This window comes from Helianthus annuus, chromosome 2, assembly GCF_002127325.2.
Source record: "Helianthus annuus cultivar XRQ/B chromosome 2, HanXRQr2.0-SUNRISE, whole genome shotgun sequence".
Classification (NCBI taxonomy): domain Eukaryota; kingdom Viridiplantae; phylum Streptophyta; class Magnoliopsida; order Asterales; family Asteraceae; genus Helianthus; species Helianthus annuus.
This window is the reverse complement of record NC_035434.2, coordinates 145,922,575-145,947,841: the sequence shown is the minus strand read 5'-3', so window position 1 is coordinate 145,947,841 and position 25,267 is coordinate 145,922,575. Positions and strand designations below refer to the sequence as shown.

The window sequence follows — 25,267 nt, the reverse complement described above, 5'->3', positions numbered from 1 at the left end:
ACCGAGAAACATCACATGAACAGTAGGTTTATGATGAGGATGTTGATTAATGTTTGTGTTTATAAGTTATATAACATTAATTAAGAATGAGAAACCTGATTTGGCTTGTGTGAGTAGCGAACTCATCTGCTAAGTGTTGTTATGTGATTTGAGTAGTTGCTATGTCATCTTTGCTGTAAATGCAATCTGTGAAAATACGTGATTAGTTGATTACGAAACAGACTTTCATTAGTAACCATGGTAGGGTTTGGTTGACCATCTTGGAAAGGGTAACTTTACAAACCGAGCAAATCTAAGGTGAGTTCACTTCTCTCGAAACAAGCATGTGTCCGGTGGGGACAATCAAACAGACAAACATATAAACGGATTTTCATAAACCCACATCCTTGTAGGGGATGTGAGGCAGTTTTCACAAGCCCATATCCTTGTTGGGGATGTGAGGCGGTTTTCAGTAAATATTGATGTTGGATAATACACTCACTTTCTATCACTTAAGTCCCATCATACTATTGGGTTAGTTGCTTGTAAGGCAACCAGGTTATTAGTTAATAGCGCTATTAGGTTTGGCACCCTCACGACGTACCTGGATAGGACGGGCATGAACTAATAACTTTAAAATCATGACCAATGTTTGATAGAGCATTGGAGAAGGGAAAAAAGGAGCCGTCTGTGCTATCGACTTATTATCAACATAACATAAGTCAATACTTGGTAAGAAACGGTTAAACAAACTGTGAACTCACCAACGTTGTCTGATACACTTTTTTGCATGCTTGCAGGTCCTTAGGTACACTGTCATGGAACTTGCTGTCTGGGAAGCTGGAGTGGTCATGGGTCGTGACATTTGGAAACACTTCTCGCTGTTGCATTGTTTGAAACATTTTCATTTAAACTTATTGAACAAATTATTATGCTTCCGCTGAACATGTTTGATTTTCTAAACTGGTGTTTGAGTTATACTATTTTATCTAATGGGGAAGTTTTATTTTCTTTATGGTTCAATGTGATTAGTGGCTAGATCCTGGTACGTCACACACCTCGCGGGGGTTTCCGCTTGTGGTATTTTTGGGGGGTGTGACAGTTTGGTATCAGAGCCACTGGTTATAGTGAACTAGGTTTTAAAATGTTTTCATAAAACCAGACTATAAGCAAACAGTATCGAAAACAACCATGACACTCAGCTCCAAATCGCAAGGTTCATCCTTTGTTTACTTTATGCATTACTTATCTAGTAGCCACACGCCCACGACTTGCATGAAACTACATACTAAATACCATGATGTGATTACCTGTGCTACATGTTTTAGTGATGCTTGATAGTGTGACACTACCCTTCGACTATTGTGATTCCTAGTTTTGTAATATCCTTGGTTTTGTTATTTGAGCATGGGGAACCTTCTAGTGCGAGTTAAGAGGCACTGAGATAAGCATGCAAATTGCCTTATTATTGTGGGTGCACACATAATAATAATGTGAGGTGCATGTAAATCCCAGTGAGACTTAATAAGTGTTAAAGGGGTTCTGTTCCACCATCCGTATAATGTTAGAGTTTCTCAAATCCATGGAAGTCATTCTTCAAACAATTAACTAAATCATCGAACATGTCAAGGAAATCTGCCCATTTGGCAGAAGGAGGTGCATCAGCATCCTTCTTAGATGCAAGCAAGCCTCATCCATGCAGCCCTTTATGCTCATTTCATTTGTTAACTGATTTAGTATCTCAGTAAGTGTACCCATCCATATTTGGTGTTGTCTGACCTTAGGGCATATCGCTAGACGAACTAACTTCCTCCGTTGAGCAGAAACCTATTAAGATGTCGCATACTTTCTTTAAACAATAAGACAAATAGCAACTATTTGTTGAGCCATATCAGCGCCTTTGGTTATGCACCGATAATCTTAACACTCATTTTATTTTTTTAACTGACTTAGCATCTCAATAAGGGCACCCAACCGTATTTGGTGTTGTGTCACATGTGGGCACATCTTGCGATACGGACTAAATGCATTCATCATAATGAAACAAACTCACAACTCTAGTTGGGGAATTTCATCGATTGTTGGTGGGGAAATTCTTAAATGGATCCCAAACTAGACGCGTGCCTCGTACGCAGTTCAATCAATTTCTTGATCATTAAACAGTCTATCAAATGTCCTCATACAGTAAATTTACCAACCGTAATTACCATGAAGTTTGTTCTACTAAACGTAGTGTAATGCAAGTTCTGTTACTTGCTAGAGTTATGTTTGTGGGTTGTTTGATAAAGAAACAATGTTAGATTTTTAAAACATGTAACAAAATATTTATACTGATGGTTTCTGTTAATAAGACATAATAATACACATGTAGTAACCATGTTGTTAAAGTGAAACTATCTGAAGGCGTTTTATTTATCTTTTTAACCTGAATATATTCGAATATTCCTTATCAAAATTTCGGTGTTGATGAATACATGTTGGAGGCATTTTCTTGATTGTTTTTAACCTGATTATAATTGCAGCCAGCTAATGACTTGTGTTCAAATTGACCTTTGTTATTGGACTTAGCTCGAATAAGGCCTAAATCAAATCGTGCTATAATCTTGATTCAAATTATACACTTATTTAAAATAAAAGTTTAAAGGCAAGAAGAGAGACGCGAGTCATTTTGACCCGATGGACTACAGAGATTGAGGGAGGGGAGGGAGAGAGAGGATGAGAGAGAGCGGGAGGTCGTTGCGGGCGGTAGTCGTGCTTGAGCCCAAAATACTCAAGAAACCGTTGCATGTCACTATCTACAACCATAGAACAGATGGGGACATATATGCCGTCGCTGCTTTGCGCTGGCTATTAGGTTTGAAGATCAAATAGGTTTCAGTGAAAAGATAGGTTTGGGTCAACCTGACACGAAAAACAGGTCTAGGTCGACTAGACTAACACGACCCGCTTAAAAACAGGTCATGTTGGGTGGACCCGTATAAAAACGGGTTAACCCATTAGAAAAATATCTTTTATATTTTTGTTTTTGTTTTCTCGGTTTCTATTTTGCGTGGTTAGTTATAATCACGTTTATTTTGACACATTATACTATTTATTTGTCGCACTTATACTCTTCATTAAACATATTGTCGATAAGTTGCTTAAAGCCTAACAACTCATTTATAAATTGTCAACTCATATGACTCATTTAAAAACATGGGTTAAACGGGTCGGGTTAGGGTTAACATCTTTGACCCGAATAATATGAGCCGGGTTTGGGTTGAACATTTCAACCCACCAGCTCATCAAGCTGACACGATTGACACCCCTAGGTTTCACCATTAACTACCACCGTCGTTACTAGCACTCCAAAACTATCGTCATGTCATCGATCTCTTCCATCACTGGTTGGCCCTTTAATTGACCTAACCCACCGCTGTTGTAGGCTCAAATTGGAAGGAAATGAAAAAGGAACACAACTACCAGTACGTCAAAAAAGGCTTATGGTCACACAAAAAAAAAGTGTGACCAAACACCTTTTGCCACACTTTATTTTTTCCAGCTCAAGTGTGACCAAAGGTCGAGTCATCGTAAGTATCATACAGTCACATTCACGTTTAGTGGCTTTAGCAACTTAAAAGTGTGGCTAAAGGGCACCACTATTTGTTGCTAGAATCAAGTTATGTACAATAAATGTGGCTAAAGGGTTGCAACAGCTACATGAATTTATTGTAAGTGTGGTCCTTTCTATTATATAGTCACATAAAAGTTTGTTTTAGCCACATCAATTTAAAAAAAAAATGTGGCAAAAAGAGTTGTTGTAATCAAGCATTCCATCCATTAAGTGTGACTAAACGCTAGCAACAGCCACATGAACTCACAGTAAGTGTGGCTGTTTTATTATTTAGTCACATGAGTTTACTATAAATGTGGCTAAAAACTATTTCTAGACACACAAAACAACTTTGTTCTTTTAAATGTGACTATTGTCTAACATTTACTCACACATAAAGTTTTATAATTTTAAATGTGACTATTGTTTAACCTTTGGTCACAGATGTTTTGTAAAGCCACATGAAGTTTTGTGTATGGCTAACCTTTTGTCACATATATTTTACTGTTCTCGTGATGTTTGCTATCATCCCGTCACATAAAAAAATAAAGTAATGATAATGTGGTAATGATTATATAAAGCCACATGAAACTTTATAATTTTAAGTGTGGCTATTATCTAACATTTGGTCACACATATTCATTATACCGATTACGTATGCCATTATTCTGTCACATAGAAAGGATAAAATAAGGATGGTGTGGCTAAAAGATATGTAAAGCCACATGAATTTATCTTTTATTTTTAAGTGTGGCTATTGTATAACATTTAGTCACACATAACTTTTTTTTTGCCATGACGTTTGGTATCATTCAGTCACACAAACAAGAAACAAAGTGATTATGGTGTGGCTAATGGTTATATAGAACCACACAAAATTTTGTAATATTAACTGTAACTATTGTCTCAGCTTCAGTCACTCGTAACTTTTTTTCCCATGACCGTCACACAACACACAAACGAAAAACAAAGTGACAATAGCGTGGCTAATAGTTATGTAAAGTCACATGATGTTGTAATTTTAAGGGTGATTATTATTTAACCTTTGGTCACACGTATTTATTATGGTTCTATGTGGCCATTTTCAATTTTTTGTAAAATAAAAACCGAAGTAAACATGAGATAATCTAGAAACCAGATGATATTAATAATAATATCTGAAAATCCATACGTAAGTTTTCAATTCAAATACTAGCTAAAGACAAACTTCTAATCAAAACCTATCTATAAAAGTTTGAAAGGGAAACAAATGTACACAAACACTAAGAGCTATTTCTAGGTTGTTTTCTTTGAGCCCATATACTCACTGCTTGAATACGAGCAGCAGTCCATATACTCACTTCTTGAATACAAGCAGCACTGCTGCCTTTGCTTCTTCACACTTCTTTCTGTGCAGCAGCCATTTCCCTTTGCCTCTTCAGCTCACTAGTTATTAAATATGATCCAATTGAGCATGCAAATATAAGTTCAGCTCAGTAGTAATTAAACATGATCCATTTGAGGATGCTAATATAAGAACAAGTGTATGAAGTTTGATAAATAACTTACTCTAGTCTAGCCCCTTCATCTAAGGCGCTAGCCACCCTAGAACCTTTTCTTGGCCTACAAGCTACCAGCTCCACTTCAAAGATAAGAGTTGCACTGCACATTATGAAGTCCATCAATAACAATATAGTCAACTGTGCTAATAATCAAAACTAGCTACCAATCTGAAAATTGAGCTTGAACTCGGCTTGGCTCAGTTTTTAAGTTAGAAGTTAACATAGCAGAAGTGATTCTTATTGGCAGCAGCTCAACAAACATAAATTGTACAAAAAAATGCAAGTTAGATAATGTTACATCATAACCCCAAGATGGGATCCCTTCCTCTCTATCACATCACTTGCATCCTTCAGCGCCTTAATGACAGGCAAAGGACTCGGGCGGGCTCCATTTCATGGCTGCAAAATTATGATCCAACGCATATGATTAGAATCCGTTTAACAATTTTCATACTAAAACTATAACAATCATGAGGGCAGTTTGATCTAGTCATCTTTGCCATTCCAATTGCAATTACAAGTGATGAATTGATTTTGGGTTGGCTAGCCATTTTAAGAGGAATTGCAGTGCAACATATGGCACAAGTACGCTTCCCCTGACCAACCAATTTCTCAAAGCACTTCAAGCAGAAGTTGTGACCACAGGGCGTCTGCAAGGGATCCCAATATTTCTCTTCAGACTCAGACTCGGGCAAAAATTAATCATTGACGTCACACGGAGGCCGTCTGATATTATTCATTGATTAATAGCATAAAAATAGTGTCTTCACAACAGATTTGGTGTGGTCAGTGTATGCATAATTTGCTTTGTACTTTTAGTTTGAATTATACAATTTGATATGATTCATGATTACAGATTCACTAAAACAAGATTCTGAAGATCAATATGTTAATGATGAATATTGAACGAGGGTTCGATCAACTTGAGAAACTTTTTTGCCATATTTAACATTATTAGTTTATTTAATTAACTGATCAACACCTATTAAAACCATATTAAAGGTAGAGGTAAAAGAGTGCTTACTGGCAGAGCTTTTTCCTGAGGTGTCAATGGACGAACATGGCGATAAGTCTGATTAGAGCGTTTTTCCCACCGCCAAATTCGCTGATATTGCACTAGTACACCCAATTCCTAGCAACTTCCTCCTGTAAAATTTTCAGATCTTCAGATTTTGGGTTGATATGGGTATTTCAAATTTTAAGATGGGTTAAGATGGGCCAAACAAAATTAGTCACTAGGTTAGGATAGGTTATGAAGTGGTGGATAAAATAAAGAGTAGGTCAGGATGGGTATGAGATAAAGCCCAAGTGGGTCAGGATGGGTATGAGATAAAATCACTAAACTAATTACTACTCGAAAATATCTATTCACAACTGCGACTTCCCCAATCGTCGCCGTAGTTCTCTCCCGTTTTTCTTGGTTTAAAAATTTTAAAAATAATAAAAAAATCAAAAAAATTTCTAAAAAATCAAAAAAATTGTAAAAAATCAGAAAAATTCTAAAGAATAAAAAAAAATTCTAAAAATCAGAATATTCTAAAAATCAAAAAATCCCAAAAATTCTTAAAAATCAAAAAATTCTAAAAAAAAAACAATTCTAAAAAATCAAAAAAAATTAAAAAATTCTAAAAAATCTAAAAAAATCAAATAAATTCTAAAAAACCTAAAAAATTAAAAAAATCAAAATGCTCATAAAAACTCTAAAGAATCCAAAAAATTCTAAAAAAATCTTAAAAATCAAAAAACAAATGAAATTAAGACATCGCATATATAGATATGTGTTATGCTACTTATATAAATCCATGAAATTTCGAAATGGAGATCTCAAACGAGTAACCAAAAACAAAAACAAAAACAAAAACAAAAACAAAAAAAAACCTTTAACATCGCAAGGCATATCTTAATAACACAATTTTAAATTGAGATAAATAAATACAAAAATTATTACAATTAATATCGTAGAAACTCCCAATAAATTTCACCTACATCTATTGAGCTTTTATTACATTTCGATTTATATGACTAGGAATATATTTGTACAACCACAACTTTCTACCCATATATTAATCTATTTTAGACTTAACATTATATCACGAGTTTAGATGCTTTAAAAATGACGTAATAGAAACAGCTACGGCTGTTAATTTTGTGAATGAACCAAGTGAGGTCGTTAATTTTGTTAATTTTGCGACTTAAACAAGTGTGTTTTTTTTTTAATTTTTAATTTTACGATAGGCCTTGACTATCCCGATTTTTTTTTCAATTACGACTTTCTAAAGTAGTTTGAATGACTTCAGATTTTACCTTTCTCATTTGAGATCCTTGAGACGCTATGAACGATCAACATGTTATAGTCTCCACCAAAATGACTAGCCAAATCCATGTGTGATGTGAGATGGGTGAATAACACCAAACCTAACATTTAAAACCAACAAAACAAGTAGAAAACAAAAAATCCTTAGAACTACACAGCAAATAAGGAACAAAATCCTGTGACAAATTCTTCTTCATTTGTTTATAGATCTGAGGTAGAACATGCTTGTAGAAAATCAAAATTCCTATAAATGTATTTGGTAACGAATTTCGTCATTTTGAAAACCGATCTGAGTTAGTATGCATATATGTTACATTATCACCAACAAAATCAAAGCATATATGTCTTTAAAATTAGTTAAATCAAAAATTCCCAAATTGGTACTTTGAAAACAAGCAATGATTTTTAAAAACGTAAAGTAATATTATGAGGTAAATTAAATTAAATAAAATGAAAAAAAAAAGCTCTTACATTGGTACTGAATAAGAGATGTCGTCTTTATGGTCGGGGATGTCGATGGATGAGAGAAGAAGGGTGCGGCGGTGATTATGATGGAAATGGAGTTAGGGTCATTTAAATAGAAAGTGTGAGGTTACCCTAATACGAATTTTACTATAATCACCCTCTGCATTTTAAGAGCTTGTCAAATTGGGCTCGGCTGTTACAAAAATATCATTTTGATCTATCTTGATTCAAATAACGTTATCCATTTACTAGTTTATTAGAATTTTTCATCTTTAGGTATATTGTGAATTTCATTATTGGTCTTCATAATAACTATTCGGAAGTGTCGCGCTCTGGTCAAAGATACATTATAAGTTCCAAATTACCTCAAATAGATAGTTAGCGGTAGTAAGGGTCGAACCATGAAGAGTCTGTGGTTTACGTATGGATTCGATTGATTTTTAAAGGTTGTCACAACTTACGAAGCTTGCTAAAATTTATATGAATTTTGTCCGATTGATTTTAAAGGTTCACACCCGGTTCGGTAATTGCAATCCAAGGGTTTCTACACGATTTAGATTCGATTCAATTGAATATGTTATTAACGGATTTCTATCATGATGCTCAGGTGCCAATTGCTATCAACGTGTATAACGGACCGCAATGCTCTTCGTTACTTCGGACAAGTAAAACCTTTTGAATGATAAAGCATAATTACACGAACTTATTTCGCAAACTCGAATTTTATAGTCATTTAACAATTCACAAATGTAGTTCCAATGCAAGACAATCATCAATTAATTTTAATACAATTCAATTTGTCACAAAATCAAACTAAGAACAATGTTCAAACCCTAGACTTACAATCACCTACATCGGGGTGAAACCTCCAAGAATTAGCCGCTCATGGTGAACGGAGCACGATAAACAGTGGATGGAAGCTTGAACTTGAACATCTTGAACCTTTGAGTATGGAGGATAATGGTTTAGGATTTCTGTTGGTGAAAGGTTTGATGGATGGATGATGATTGTGATGATAGGTTAGGATTAGGATTGAATGGATGATGATTGGTGTGATGATTTAATGATTCAGATAATTGGGAATGGATTGGTGAAGGTTCTTGGCTCCTAAGATGATTCAAAATTCAAGAATGTGGTGTAACTGCCGTTTCTTGGTCAAAAGATATATTTTAAATCATCCCCAAACATATTAGACAAGAAACTCATGATCTGAAGCAGCATCAGGCGTCGCCGACGGCCCTCCAAGGCGTCGCCGACGGCCCTCCAAGGCGTCGACAACGGCCCTCCACGGTGTCGGCAATGGTGCTTGTGTGGCACACGAGGAAAATCCACAGTCATCCTGATCTAACACCTCGCTGTTTTGGATTACTTATCAAATTTCGGGACGAAATTTCTTTCAAAAGTTGGGGATGATGTGACAACCCGAGATTTCAAGGTCTTTCCTCTACACATTACTTGTTTCACAACTATGTTTTCATAATTCGTTTTGTGTGCATTGTGTTGGAATGTTAAAGTATTGTTATGTTTGAATGTTACATGGAAACTTAAGTAGTGTGAAATGTTTAGTCTTTACATATTTATGTTTTACTCCAATTGAGAAACACACTCGACGAAGGTTGACTCTTTGTCACAACCACCACTCGACGAAGGTTGACTCTTCGTCACACTCTCAACACGGCGAAGAAGGTCCTTCGCCAAGAGATACTTCGCCAAAAAGGGGGCCCTCAGCCCAGGTTCACTTGTGGCCCATACCATTTTAATTGTATAACCTCTCATAACCATAACCGTTAACACAAAAACCCTACAGTCCTCTCTCTTTCTCTCTGTTCGACAACTACCATCCTCCTTAGTTCGAAGTCTTCAATCGATCTTTCCATGTGCACAAACCATCTAGCGGTTAGTAACACTTTCATGATTTGAATAAACTTCCTTGTGATTCTTGTTCATGTGTACTTGATTTGTTTTATTGTCGTGAAGGAGAGCAAAACATGATCTAATATTTAGTTGGTAGTTCCATATGAATTATGTTAATATTTAAGGTTGCATGATAACAAGGTTTTGATGAATGTCTTGCAATAACAAACTGATCAGATTCGAACAGTGGGCTGTGAGGATATGAAACAGTTAAATTATAATTAGGGTTTGTATGAACATGAATGATAATTGATTAAATCGTGTTGATTGATCCGTTTTTGGGATATAGAATGTGTTTGCTGAAATTATTGAGAACAATTAAAAGGGAAATCTTGAAACTGTTCAGTGACGAAGATCCCCCCCCCCCCACGAAGTATCCATGTCGACGAAGAATTGATTCTTCGTCGACAAGCCTACGACGAACATTCAAGAGCTTGGTCACAATCACTATTGACGAAGTCTGATTCTTCGTCAAGAGGGATTCTTCGCCGATATGATTCTTTGCTGACAGGCCTTCGACAAAGTATTGGGATTCTTCGCCACCATCTTTTTAGTGAAGCCTAGTTCTTCGTCGAGAGTAACCTTCACGAGAAACATCACATGAACAGTAGGTTTATGATGAGGATGTTGATTAATGTTTGTGTTTATAAGTTATATAACATTAATTAAGAATGAGAAACCTGATTTGGCTCGTGTGAGTAGCAAACTTATCTGCTAAGTGTTGTTATGTGATTTGAGTAGTTGCTATGTCTTATACGGTGATCTTTGCGGTAAATGCAATCTGTGAAAATACGTGATTAGTTGATTACGAAACAGACTTTCATTAGTAACCATGGTAGGGTTAGGTTGACCATCTTGGAAAGGGTAACTTTACATACCGAGCAAATCTAAGGTGAGTTCACTTCTCTCGAAACAAGCATGTGTCCGGTGGGGACAATCAAACAGACAAACATATAAACGGATTTTCATAAACCCACATCCTTGTATGGGATGTGAGGCAGTTTTCACAAGCCCATATCCTTGTTGGGGATGTGAGGCGGTTTTCAGTAAATATTGATGTTGGATAATACACTCACTTTCTATCACTTAAGTCCCATCATACTATTGGGTTAGTTGCTTGTAGGGCAACGAGGTTATTAGTTAATAGCGCTATTAGGTTTGGCACCCTCACGACGTACCTGGATAGGACGCGCGTGAACTAATAACTTTAAAATCATGACCAACGTTTGATAGAGCATTGAAGAAGGGAAAAAAGGAGCCGTCTGCGCTATCGACTTATTATCAACATAACATAAGTCAACACTTGGTAACAAACGGTTAAACAAACTGTGAACTCACCAACGTTGTCTAATACACTGTTTTGCATGCTTGCAGGTCCTTAGGTACACTGTCATGGAACTTGCTGTCTGGGAAGCTGGAGTGGTCGTGGGTCTTGACATTTGGAAACACTTCTCGCTGTTGCATTGTTTGAAACATTTTCATTTAAACTTATTGAACAAATTATTATGCTTCTGCTGAACATGTTTGATTTTCTAAACTGGTGTTTGAGTTATACTATTTTATCTAATGGGGAACTTTTATTTTCTTTATGGTTCAATGTGATTAGTGGCTAGATCCTGGTACGTCACACACCTCGCGGGGGTTTCCGCTTATGGTATTTTTGGGGGGTGTGACAGTTTGGTATCAGAGCCACTGGTTATAGTGAACTAGGTCTTAAAATGTTTTCATAAAACCAGACTATAAGCAAACTGTATCGAAAACAACCATGACACTCAGCTCCAGATCGCAAGGTTCATCCTTTGTTTACTTTATGCATTACTTATCTAGTAGCCACACGCCCACGACTTGCATGAAACTACATACTAAATACCATGATGTGATTACCTGTGCTACATGTTTTAGTGATGCTTGATAGTGTGACACTACCCTCGACTATTGTGATTCCTAGTTTTGTAAAATCCTTCGTTTTGTTATTTGAGCATGGGGAACCTTCTAGCGCGAGTTAAGAGGCACTAAGATAAGCATGCAAATTGCCTTATTATTGTGGGTGCGCACATAATAATAATGTGAGGTGCATGTAAATCCCAGTGAGGCTTAATAAGTGTGAAAGGGGTTCTGTTCCACCATCCGTATAATGTTAGAGTTTCTCAAATCCATGGAAGTCATGGTGATGATTGACTTCAACTCAATTGCGATCCTTATCTTTTCCACTCTTCTTGTATAGAATCATGAGCGGACGTGGCGGACGTAACGGTGGACGTGGAGGTGACCGCGGCGGTGGACGTGGCAACATCGTCATGACTCAAGCAGATTTGACTGACCTGATTAACACACGCGTGGCTGAGGCTTTGGCAGTTCAGCAAGCTGGTACAATATATACCAGGCAAAGCATAGTCTTCGGTCATTTCACTCGATTCTTATTTGTGTGTACTTTCTTTTTGTTTTAGGTCAACCTGTGAACCAAAACCAGAACAATCCACCTGTGTGTACATTCAAAACGTTCATGGATTGCAATCCTCAAACTTTCAGTGGGGTTGAGGGTCCGGTGGGACTGCTCCTTTGGTTCGAGAAAGCCGAATCTGTCTTTGCTATGTGTAACTGTCTAGCTGGGGACAGGGTGAAGTTTGCTTCTGGCACCTTGGAGGATGGTGCTTTGACTTGGTGGAATGCTCAGGTGCAGATGCTGGGCATTGAAATGGCAAACGCGACCACTTGGGATGATTTCCAAGAGCTGATTCGGGGAGAGTACTGCCCTCGGGATGAAATTCAAAAGTTGGAGAACGAGTATTATAACTTGAAGATGGAGGGATCTGAGATCGAGGCTTATACGAAACGGTCTCACGAGCTGGCAAACATGTGTCCTAACCTATCCCGACCACCACCCCGCAGGATCGAACACTACATTAAGGGATTGGCACCACAAGTTAAGGGGTTAGTCACTGTAGCAAATCTCGAAAACCTACCACGAATCATCAGACTGGCTCATAAGATCACTGATTAGGAGGTGGAGCTTGGCTCGATGCCACCGCGTGTTGCTACTACTACGACTACTGCTACTGCTACCCCCACCACTGACAACAAGCATAAGTGGAATGACACAGACAAGGCGACTAACTCGAATCAGTCGCAAAAGAAGCCTGACAACAACACCCGCAAATTCAGCCAGTTATCCTCTATCAATCAGAATAAGAACAACAGTCAAACTTCGGGCTCTTATACGGGGAAACAGCCGAAGTGCAACAAGTGTGGTTTTCACCACTATGGCTTGTGTAACCGAGCATGTCAAAGGTGTGATAAGGTGGGTCACATGGCGAAAGATTGTAGAGCTCCATGTCCCAAGCAACAACAGCAACAACCCCAACATCAGCAACAAAGACAGCCACCCCAGCAGAATCGGGGAAATCAAAAGGGATGTTACCAATGCGGCAACGAAGGGCACTTCAAGAAGGATTGCCCACAATTGAATCAGAACGCCAACAATAACAATGGGGGTAATCGCCAGAACAACGACAACAACGCAGGGAACAACAACAATGGGAGTAACGGTGGGAATGTCGCACGCGTGAGAGCATTTACTATAAGGGCAGGTGATGCAAGAAACGACGACATTGTCATGACTGGTACGTTCTCTATCAACGGTATTTTCACTACTGTATTATTCGACTCTGGTGCCGACTGGAGTTATGTGTCTTTGGGGTTCAGTCGTCAGTTAGGGTTAACTCCAACACCTCTCGAAATCAAACACGTGGTGGAACTGGCTGATGGTAAGTCGGTAGAAGCCTCACATGTGCTTTTAGGGTGAAAACTCGATCTTCTGGGTCAAATGTTCGAAATTGACCTTCTCCCCACCACTCTTAGTAGCTTTGATATAGTTGTTGGTATGGATTGGTTGTCAAAACACCGAGCCGATATAATTTGCAAGGAGAAAATCGTGCGTATACCCCTCCCTAGTGGGGAATCGTTATCTGTCTAGGGTCATCGAAGTGGTGCAACCGTCAGCATCATTTCATCCATGAAAGCCCAGAAATGATTATGAAAGGGCTACCCTGCTATTTTAGCACTTGTTACTAATACTTTGTCTGAAGAAAAGAAAATCGAAGATCTACCTGTTTTTCGTGAATTTCCTATCGTTTTTCCTGAGGAACTTCCAGGTCTACTTCCACACTATCAGATGGAATTTCAAATTGATCTTACACCAGGAGCCGCTCCGATTGCTCGTGCACCTGGAGAGTTGCAAGAATTGTCTAATCAACTCCAAGAACTGTTGGATAGAGGCTTTATTCGACCAAGTTCTTTGCCTTGGGGACCCCCGGTTTGTTTCTAAAGAAGAAGGACGGATCCTTTCGCATGTGTATAGATTATCGCGAACTCAACAAGGTGAGAGTCAAGTATCGTTATCCTTTACCTCGCATTGACGACCTGTTCGACCAATTGCAAGGGTCGAGCTTCTACTCGAAGATTAATCTAAGATCGGGCTATCATCAGATGAGAGTCCGAGAGGAGGATGTTCCAAAAACAGCTTTTCGCACGCGGTATGGCCATTATGAGTTTCTGGTTATGCCATTCGGGTTGACGAACGCACCTGTGGTATTTAAGGACCTCATGAATCGTGTGTGTAAACCGTATCCGGATGACTTGGTCATTGTGTTTATCGATGACATTTTGATCTATTCTAAGACCAAGGAGGACCACGAACAGCAGTTGCGTCTTATCTTGGAGCTCCTGAGTGTAGGATCGAATGCTGACCCAAACGAGTCGTTCAGAGGTTAACTCTTGCGTTTCAGATGCGGAATAATAAGAAATGCAAGTAGATATAGCTTGTTCTTCTTCCTAACTGTTTGTTTTACTGATTTGAAATGATTTACAGCTCGATCTTCACACCGGTAAAGCTTCGGCGTGGAATGCAAGGACGGACTCCTAAGGATCGCTCTTACTCACCTATATATAAACCTCTGGGACCGCTCATGTGACACTTGTCCATATGAGCGATCCAGACTTGTTCACATAAGCGGCCCACATGTGCCAAATAAGCGACCCAAGCCTCTAAAGACCCTATGAGCGATCCATGCTCCTAAAACCTATACAGACTCCTGTTTTCTCGTAAAACGTGCCCTATGCTATACAATACAATGCAAGACCTGATCCTAGACACCTAGACGGAATCAACAGATGTAGTGCACCAACAGACTCCCCCTCAGATGTTGATGGAGTCGACTATCGAGCACCGTCTTCACATCTTTAATCTTGATCAGTCTCTGGGCTTTCTTTTTCTCTCTATTTTCAGACTCCCCCTCTCGATTTACTGGCATTCTTTTGTTCTTCAGTAACATCTTCAGGATCAATGCCTGGCTATAAAACTCTCTAATTCTCTTGATCAGATCTCTTGATTCCTTAAGTTCATCAGCATCAACAGTTGACATGATCTTTAGAATCATAATCTGATCTTCACAAGCTTTCAGAATCTATCAAACTGACTCTAACATAAATCTTCAGAATTGATTTCCAGGATCGAAACTTGGCTACCTGCACAATCTCAACCTAGAAATAAACTTCTTTCACTAACATTTCAAATCACTATATACTAACACATAACTCTCCTCAAAACAATTTATGATAAACCACTTGAAGAAGATTAGAATTAATGAAACCAATTAGATTTACACAAACACTCCCCCTCAAATTCTGCTCATCATGTTCAGCATTTGGAATTTTGAAAATCAATTTTCCAAAGTCAGTTGTCGAAAATCTTTTTGTATTTTTCAAAAAATTTATGCTAAAACACACTGAAAATCTTTTTGGATTTTTGACATAAGAGAAATAAAATGCAGTAAAGAAATATTTACAAACATTATTTTTTTGTGAGTTTGTGTAAGAGGATCATATCAGCTTATGAGACAAATCACCAACACCGTTAAGCTTCATTTCATTTTAAGTTTTAAACAATTTACCTAGATTGTCAGTATACTGGTCCACTTAAATTTTCACACAAAGTTCAACTGATCCGAGATACGATATCTATGTTTTAAGCACTTAAACTTATCCGTGTGTCCCACTACTTGAATATACTCCCGTATCCAGATCCCAATATTCAGTCTTACAGGTGAATATACCACAGATGATATCTGTAAGGGGTTAGGTGCGAAACCGTGAGAGCTCAGGTCAGAACTTCCGTTCAGCAGAGAGATGACGGCTCGACTTTTGGTGGGTCCCCTTTAGAGGATCTTTTTTTTACAACAACAATGACTATCAATTTTATTGTTTCATCGATTTGCTGAGGGCGGCGCTTTTTCAAGCATTTGCAGAAAGTATTATCCGGGGACTAGGTCAGTACTTCCATACAGCAGAAGTCCCGGGATAATACCCCAGATATCACTGAGCATAAAGACCTAGTATCTCAGAATAAGGGACCTTTCAAACAAGATTTCAGGGGTTACCTATATATCCAAGTTTGTGTTAACCCACAGAACAAGCAAGTTTGAAATTTAGGTTTATATCTCGTCACAATTTATTAAATGTGCAAAAATCTACTGACACATCCACAGTAAGATTGTTTAACACTTTTAAACTTCCCAAATCTTTAGCATGTTGTGATAGTCCGCTGATGTACTATCATTTCCTCTTTTTCACAACCAAAACTCATTTTGGAATTTTATCATGTTTTTGTATTTTTTTCAAATTTTCAAATGTTTTTTGGATTTTCTGAAATTTCCCTACTCCCCCTAAAATGCAAACACATTTTAAGGAAAATTTGAAAACTTCTAGATTCTTGACCTACTAGAAACATAAAAACAAACTGTACAGAAACTTGACAACTGACACTGAATCACATCAAAACGCCATTCACTATGCATAAACAATCTGAACTCCCCCTTTCACAAATCATTTTCTCATTCAGATTTCAAAACCCTTAAGTTTGTTTTAATCAAAATGATTTTTCCGGAAAATGAATTTGTGTTGATAAAACCAATTTTAGGTCTATCGTTTTTAAAAACGGGAATGTGGTTCATCATCTTGTCTATCTTTCATCATGAATAGTAAATCAAGTACAAATTAATGTCCCTGATTTACCATTTGCATCTTAGACTCTTCTGTACCACTTGTAAATGTAAACATCTCAAACCATAACCACTAATATCACTTGTAGTATCAAGGTTACCACTTGTAGGAATGTTACGTCTACATCACCATTTTACCAATCAGAATGCCGATTCCTGCTTCGCACTTACCGACCTGGAAGCTCCGGCATAGTCCTTCAACCTGCAAACATCCAAACATTTCAAAATTTTACAAACAAACTTCTCAAATACTAGAAAGATGCCGATTCCTGATCCACGATATAAACTTGGGATCTCCGGCATAGTCCTTCAACTATTATGGGAAACAAACTTCCCTCCAAGTCTTCTCAGACTTGAGGGCTTTCAACTCTTCAGCTGTAGGGTTGTATGTCGCCTTTTTAGTTGTGTAAAAATCTTTTACCCCTTTAGCTCTCCCACTCAACATTTTCCCAAATATTTTCTTAACATTTTCGTTGAATGTTTTCTCGACATCAAACTCTTTTTCATCATCATAAAATTGATTTGAAATTTCAATTTTACCAATTTTCTTTTTAACTTCCTCAAACTTCATTGATGGAAGAACATCATCATTTACTGAAATTTTCTCCACAACTTGTGGCTCTTCTGGCTTTGTGGAACCAGATTCATCGCCGACTTTTTCTTCTACCTTTTTTGCAACCCACACTTGGTTGTCTTTTCCTTTCCTTTGGTAAAAATGTTTCTTTGAACATTCCCCAACCTCATTTTTCGAATTTTCAAAAATTTTAGATTTTTCAACAACTTTTTCTTTCAACTTCTGAGAAGCTCCCTGTTTTGCTTTGATATCTTTCGGACGATCCGATGCAATGTGACTGGTTTTATTGCATTTAAAACAGGTTTGAGTATTTCTCGGATGAAATACTCCAGTTCCATTCCTTCTCCTCTCAGCAAGAAACTCTTTGTTAGACTGTCTCCAAAATGGTTTCTGCTGTTCATCTTCCGAGCTTCCACCTGATACAAATTCAGTGTTTGATTTAGAATTTTTCTTATTTTTATGATTTTCTGGTGGAACAAAACCTAAACCTTTCTTTTTGTAGCTACGATTTTGGTTAAGTTTCTTTGAAAAACCAGAACCAGAATTGTAACATTTTTTCTTGTTTAGACGTTGTTGAACTCTAGAAGTATATTTTTTAGGTTTATCAAAACTTTTCAAAATTTTTAATTCAGGAATATTAACCTCTATTAGTTTAAAAGTTTTGTTGATTAATTCTGTTTTGATACTCATTATCGGAAACTCTTTGTTGTAATATAATTTGTCAGAACCATTCAAAGTATACACAACTTCGAATGTTTCATCATTCAAATCTGCCTTTGATAACAAAAATTCTTTACTATAAGACCGTTTAACCGACGAATTTTGACTGTTGACTGACGACTTTGGCTTTTCAGACTCAGATTTCGACTCTGTCTCCTCATCAGTATCCAACACCTGATCGACCACCTTTTTGATTAATTCAGACTCATGATCAGTATCGGATGAGGTAAACGTCACATCAATGTTTTCTGGTAAGACGTCAGTTGTGTCGGTTTTAAGCTTTATATTGACTACTTTTGCAAGTTGCTCCTCATTTGGTTTCCTAGGTGAATACCCATCTCAAATTGGAGGAGGACACTTGTTATAGCTAACAGTTGTTTTCTTACCACAGTCTTTCTTTTCTTTCGGCTTCTCGTCTTGAAAAGCTTCCATACCTGCAACAGTTGGATAAACACGATCAATAAGATAATCAGAGGTAGAATAACTCAACAATAACCTCCTAATTCTCTCATTTTCAATCTTTTCAGTTTCCAACTCTTGCTTCCATTTGGCACTCTCTTCAATGTAAAAATTTATAGCTTTTTGCTTCGACATTAAAGTTGCATTCATCATTGTCAGCGCCTGTTCTCTTTCTGAGTTTGTTGTTTGGAGACCAGTTACGGTTTTGTTCAACACGTCGTACGATTCCTTCACATAATTGAGATTGAACAATAACTGCTCTTTCTTTTTCTCGTACTCAGCTATGATGTCACCTTTTGCTGCACATTCTTTGCAGGCTTCCAAACACTTCTCACATGGCTTGACGACTTCAACAATTTTTTCAACTTCGACTGTTTTTACAACTTCAATCACTTTTTCTACTTCAATCACCTTTTCTACTTCTTTCTCTACCTTGATAACCTTCTCATCAACACTTTCAACATTCTGAACATCACCTTCAGATTCAGATTGTTGTTCTTTTGCAGCTTGTTTTTCCTTCAGTTTCTTCATTCTTTCTGCAAAATAAAAATGAAAATTTTCAGGAGACAAATGAGATTTTGCAATATTTATGTGTTTCTCTTTCTCATCATCACTGCTGCTGTTATCAGGTGATTTATCAAAGTGTACAGATTTATCAGAATCACCATCTGATATATCAGAATCAGACGGTGTTTTGTCAAAAACAACTTCCTTTTCTGGAACATTTTCATTTTGCTCAAGTTCATCTAAACTCTGTATGCTATCATCTGAGCTATCTGAAACATCTCCAGAGTGTTCTGAAAGTTTATCAGTACTGTCTGAACTTTCATCAGATGACACAGACTTTTCATCTTCACTTTTCACATTCTCTCCGATAGATCTCATCCAAGTAGCAAACAAATTTGGTTCTCGGACAATTTTGGCAATGAAGGCTTTGAACTCTCCCTTCTTATCCACAAACATATCCCAATTGAAACCTTCAGGTAGTTTCTCATCATCTTGATCGATAATGCGTGCTTCTGTGGCTTTAGATGATATGTAATCACTCCAGCTGAAATCTACCAAACATGCTCTCTTAGGATCTTCAATCTTTCTCCCATGAGCAGTCTGAGGTTCTTGGGATTGTCCAACTTGCTGATAGATAGCTTTGTGATAATAATCATCTTTCCCGAATGGATTCTGTGCTCCGCTAGCTTCTCTTCCTTTGCACTCCCGCTTGAAATGGCCTTTTTCCCTGCATCGAAAACAAGTAACTTTAGATTTATCAAAACCTAAAGTTGAAACATGAGCATCTAAAAAGTCATTTCTCCCGGTAATGGTTTTGAATTTCTCAGCCCGACGAAGAACACTTGCAAGACACCATTTGATATCCATAAGTTCCATTTCCACAGCGTCTATTTGATCGTAATCCTCTTTAGTGAGCATAGGATTTCCGATCCGACCAGCCACTAGACCTTCATAGGATAACAGAACTGAACCCAGAAGTGCCATATGATCTTTCGCAGTGTCTTCAGAAAAGCTTTGACCTTCTGGTAGGTTGAGAGCTATGTTGCATTGAATCACATATCCGTTTCCAGTTTTTGTACTTTGAGATTGAAAACTTGTGTTAGTCTCTTTCGGATTCACACTTGGAAACGATGAAAACCCGCTGCTACTCTTGTTCGAGCCCTGATCAGCTTTCTCAGATGAATCACCAGCACTGAAAGTGGTTTGAATTTTCGGACTTCTTTCAGATTCAGTAGCTGGAATACTACCCCTGTAATACATCTTCACGTCCTGTTGACCACTCGGACTGTTCATTCTAGCGATCTTTTGCTGCTCAAGATCCTGACTCTCAATTTTCTCAATAAACTGTGAAATTGTCAGCCCATCATACACACCAGTATTCTTTAAGATCATCAAATACGTTCCCCACTCTTTCTGAGGTAACGCATCCGCCAACTTATCCACCCATTCCTCTCGACCTTTTTCAACTCCTAACATCGATAACGATCGCACCAGGTGACAATATCTTTCAATCAATTTCTTAGTATCCTCTCCTGGCAAACTACTAAACAGATCGAACTCTTTCTTTAATAAAGCTTTCTTGCTTTTAATCATGTTTTCGCTTCCCTCAAACTTAACTTTTAATGCATCCCAAATCGACTTAGCAGTTTTATCGTGCTGTAACAAGATGAATATATCTTCTTTAATAGCCTGCTGCAACAAACTGATCATCATTTTCTCGGCTCTATACATTGCTCGTTCTTGCTCAGTAAACTCGGATATCTCTTTAATAACTTGCAACTCTGTTCTAGGTAATGTGTACTTCTTCAATATGCACTCCCATGATCTAAGATGATTTGCTTGAACCCAGTTTTCAAATCTATCTTTCCACCCATAATACTCCTCAATGCTCATCAATCTAGGGGGCTTTTGAGTTGTTCCTGTCTCATTTTCTAAGTTCATTGCTTGAGCAATTGCGGCTGGAGTAGTCGATGTTGCAAATGCGTTGTAAAATTCGGAATTCATGTTGACTTAACACCTTTTTTTAAATGCAGCTGACACAAGAGCGATTCAACACCAAACAAATCAGCGAACCAGAAAATAGACTAATGAGCGGACCAAAATTTAACAAAAAGCGATCCAGAAATAATCACTCGAGCGGTCCAGATATTGTTTGTTCGAGCGGTTACAAAAGTTGTTCTAAAAGCGATCCAGAAGCAAATTTACGAGCGGTCGAGCTAAAATGTGAACGAATGAGCGGTCCAAACAGTGACCTAAGGGCGATTCACGATGACGTCACTTCGAGCGGTCCACATTCCGAACATGTTTTGATCTGTTTTTAAGCTGAATTTCGGTCTGAAACTTCCAAGGGTTTGTCTAAGTATGATGTTACACAGTCTGTGAGCTTTTGAACGAAATTCAACCGTGAAATCTCCTAGAAATATGAAAAGAAGGTGTAGAAACGAGAAGAAACAATGAAATTCGGCTATAATCTGCAGAAAACCTCCTCCCAAGCTCTGATACCACTTGTAGGATCGAATGCTGACCCAAACGAGTCGTTCAGAGGTTAACTCTTGCGTTTCAGATGCGGAATAATAAGAAGTGCAAGTAGATATAGCTTGTTCTTCTTCCTAACTATTTGTTTTACTGATTTGAAATGATTTACAGCTCGGTCTTCACACCGGCAAAGCTTCGGCGTGGAATGCAAGGACTGACTCCTAAGGATCGCTCTTACTCACCTATATATAGACCTCTGGGACCGCTCATGTGACACTTGTCCATATGAGCGATCCAGACTTGTTCACATAAGCGGCCCACATGTGCCAAATAAGCGACCCAAGCCTCTAAAGACCCTATGAGCGATCCATGCTCCTAAAACCTATACAGACTCCTGTTTTCTCGTAAAATGTGCCCAATGCTATACAATACAATGCAAGACCTGATCCTAGACACCTAGACGGAATCAACAGATGTAGTGCACCAACACTGAGCAAGGAGCAGCTTTACGCGAAATTTTCTAAGTGTGACTTCTGGATTCGAGAAGTACACTTCCTTGGTCACATAGTCAACGAGCTAGGAATACATGTGGATCCCACTAAAATCGACTCTATCAGGAATTGGGCAGCGCCAAAGAATCCTTCGGAGGTGCGACAATTCCTGGGTCTCGCTGGGTACTATCGTAGATTCATTGAGGGGTTTTCAAAGATCTTTCAACCTCTCACTGATCTGACACAGAAAGGTGTAGTGTATTCCTGCGGGACGAAACAGGAAGACGCCTTTCAACTTCTGAAGCAAAAACTCTGCAGTGTACCGATTCTGTCTTTACCTGAGGGTACCAAAGATTTTGTGGTGTACTGTGACGCCTCTATTCAGGGTCTCGGTTGCGTGTTGATGCAACGTGAGAAAGTGATAGCTTATGCCTCTCGGCAGTTGAAGGTTCATGAAAAGAATCACACGACTCACGACTTAGAGTTGGGGGCTGTGGTTTTTTCATTAAAAATCTGGAGGCATTACTTGTACGGTACTTAAATATACTATTTATACCGACCACAAGAGCCTTCAGCATATCTTTGACCAGAAGGAATTGAATATGCGACAGCGTTGCTGGGTAGAACTCTTAAACGACTACGACTGTGCAATCAAGTATTATCCAGGTAAGGCTAACGTTGTAGCTGATGCCCTTAGTCGAAAGGAAACGAAACCCAAACGTGTCCCGCCCTTGCAGCTCACCATCCATTCTAATTTACCTGATCAGATCCGTTCTGCTAAAACTGAAGCGTTGAAAGGGGAAAACATCAAAGCTGAGTATTTGTGGGGCTTGGAGAAAGGACTCGTAGAGAGATCTGACGGCATTTACTATTTTATGGAACGAATATGGATTCCCCTGTTTGGGAATCTTAGAGAGCTTGTGATGGACGAAGTGCACAAGTCTCGATACTCTGTTCATCCGGGTTCGGATAAGATGTATCAGGACCTCAAAGTCTTGTACTGGTGGCCGAAGATGAAGGCCCACATCGCGACTTATGTAAGTAAGTGCTTGACTTGCGCGAAAGTCAAGGTGGAATATCAAAAACCCACTGGTCTGCTTCAGCAACCAGAGATACCTATGAGGAAGTGGGAGCAAATTGCTATGGATTTCGTCACTGGATTGCCAAGAACTCAAAACGGAAATGATACCATCTGGGTGATCGTTGACCGTCTCACAAAATCTGCGCACTTCCTCGCGATCAAAGAAACCGATAAGTTTTCGCAACTGGCTGGCATCTATTTGAAGGAGGTGGTTTCCAGGCACGGGGTGCCAACCTCCATTATCTCTGATCGCGATCTGCGTTTCATATCCGATTTGTGGCAAGCGATGCACAAATCATTGGCTCACGTCTTGACATGAGCACTGCCTATCACCCTCAAACGGATGGTCAGAGTGAGTGAATCATCCAGACATTGAAAGACATGCTGCGGGCATGTGTTATCGATTTCGTTAAAGGTTGGGAGAGACACTTCCCTTGGTGGAGTTTTCCTACAATAATAGTTACCATAGCAGTATCCAGGTAGCTCCGTTCGAGGCTTTATATGGATGGAAATGTTGATCTCGTCTCAGTTGGGCTGAAGTGGGTAACAGCTAAATCACGGGTCCGGAACTTGTGCTCGAAACTTCTGAGAAGATTGTACAAATTATAAATTGTATGGCGGCAGCGCGCGACCGTCAGAAAAGCTACGCTGACAAGTGTAGGAAACCTTTGGAGTTCGCTGTAGGCGATCGCGTTATGTTAAAAGTCTCACCCTGGAAGGGTGTGGTACGTTTTGGGAAACGCGACAAACTTAATCCGTGTTATTTCGGGCCATTCAAAATTCTGGAACGAGTTGGTCAAGTGGCTTACAAGCTCGAGTTACCTGCTGAGTTGGGTAACGTTCATGATGTCTTCCATGTTTCGCAACTAAAGAAGTGTTTATCCGATGAAACACTGGTGGTACCGGGAAGAACCCATTGAAATTATGGACCGGGAAGTCAAGGTCCGTAAGCATAGCCTAATCTAGATCGTGAGAGTTCGTTGGAACTCAAGACGTGGACCGGAGTTCATGTGGGAACGTGAGGACCAGATGAAGCTTAAGTATCCTCAACTGTTCCCATATGCTCAATCTAATCTTGACGCAACAGGCGAATTCGGGACGAAATTCCCTTTCAAGTTAGGGATGATATGGCACCCGAGGAAAATCCACAGTCATCCTGATCTAACACCTCGCTGTTTTGTATTACTTATCAAATTTCGAGATGAAATTTCTTTCAAGTTGGGGATGATGTGACAACCCGAGATTTCAAGGTCTTTCCTCTACGCATTACTTGTTTCACAACTCTGTTTCAATAATTTGTTTTGTGTGCATTGTGTTGGAATGTTAAAGTATTGTTATGTTTGAATGTTACATGGAAACTTAAGTAGTGTGAAATGTTTAGTCTTTACATATTTATGTTTTACTCCGATTGAGAAACACACTCGATGAAGGTTGACTCTTCGTCACAACCACCACTTGGACGAAGGTTGACTCTTCGTCACAACCAACCTCCGACGAAGGTTGACTCTTCGTCACACTCTCAACACCGCGAAGAAGGTCCATCGCCAAGACATACTTGTGGCCCATACCATTTTAATTGTATAACCTCTCATAACCATAACCGTGAACACAAAAACCCTACAGTCCTCTCTCTTTCTCTCTGTTTGACGACAACCATCCTCCTTAGTTCGGAGTCTTCAATCGATCTTTCCTTGTGCACAAACCATCTTGCAGTTAGTAACACTTTCATGATTTGAGTAAACTTCCTTGTGATTCTTGTTCATGTGTACTTGATTTGTTTTATTGTCGTGAAGGAGAACAAAAGCATGATATAATGTTTAGTTGGTAGTTCGATATGAATGATGTTAATATTTATGGTTGCATGATAACAATGTTTTGATGAGTGTCTTGCAATAACAAACTGATTAGATTCGAACAGTGGGCTATGAGGATATGAAACAGTTAGAGTGTGATTAGGGTTTGTATGAACATGAATGATAATTGATTAAATCATGTTGATTGATCCGTTTTTGGGATATAGAATGTGTTTGCTGAAATTATGGAGAACTGTTAAAATGGAAATCTTGAAAGTGTTCCAGTGATGAAGATCCCCCCCCCCTC

The 25,267-nt window shown here is 38.6% G+C and overlaps 1 protein-coding gene and 1 long non-coding RNA gene across 2 annotated transcripts; one reads left to right on the top strand and one right to left on the bottom strand.

Moving 5' to 3' along the window:
- Positions 1–4,787: 4,787 nt before the first annotated feature.
- LOC118487540 lies at positions 4,788–5,494 on the bottom strand. Its single transcript, XR_004881872.1, has 3 exons — positions 5,411–5,494; positions 5,120–5,212; positions 4,788–4,996 (listed from the first exon to the last, which is right to left on the bottom strand). It is a non-coding gene; the product is annotated as an uncharacterized LOC118487540 (long non-coding RNA).
- A 6,539-nt stretch (positions 5,495–12,033) lies between these two features.
- LOC110897612 lies at positions 12,034–12,806 on the top strand. Its single transcript, XM_022144374.1, has 2 exons — positions 12,034–12,172; positions 12,253–12,806. The coding sequence occupies exons 1-2, from the start codon at positions 12,034–12,036 to the stop codon at positions 12,804–12,806; spliced, it is 693 nt and encodes a 230-aa protein (XP_022000066.1).
- Positions 12,807–25,267: the final 12,461 nt, after the last annotated feature.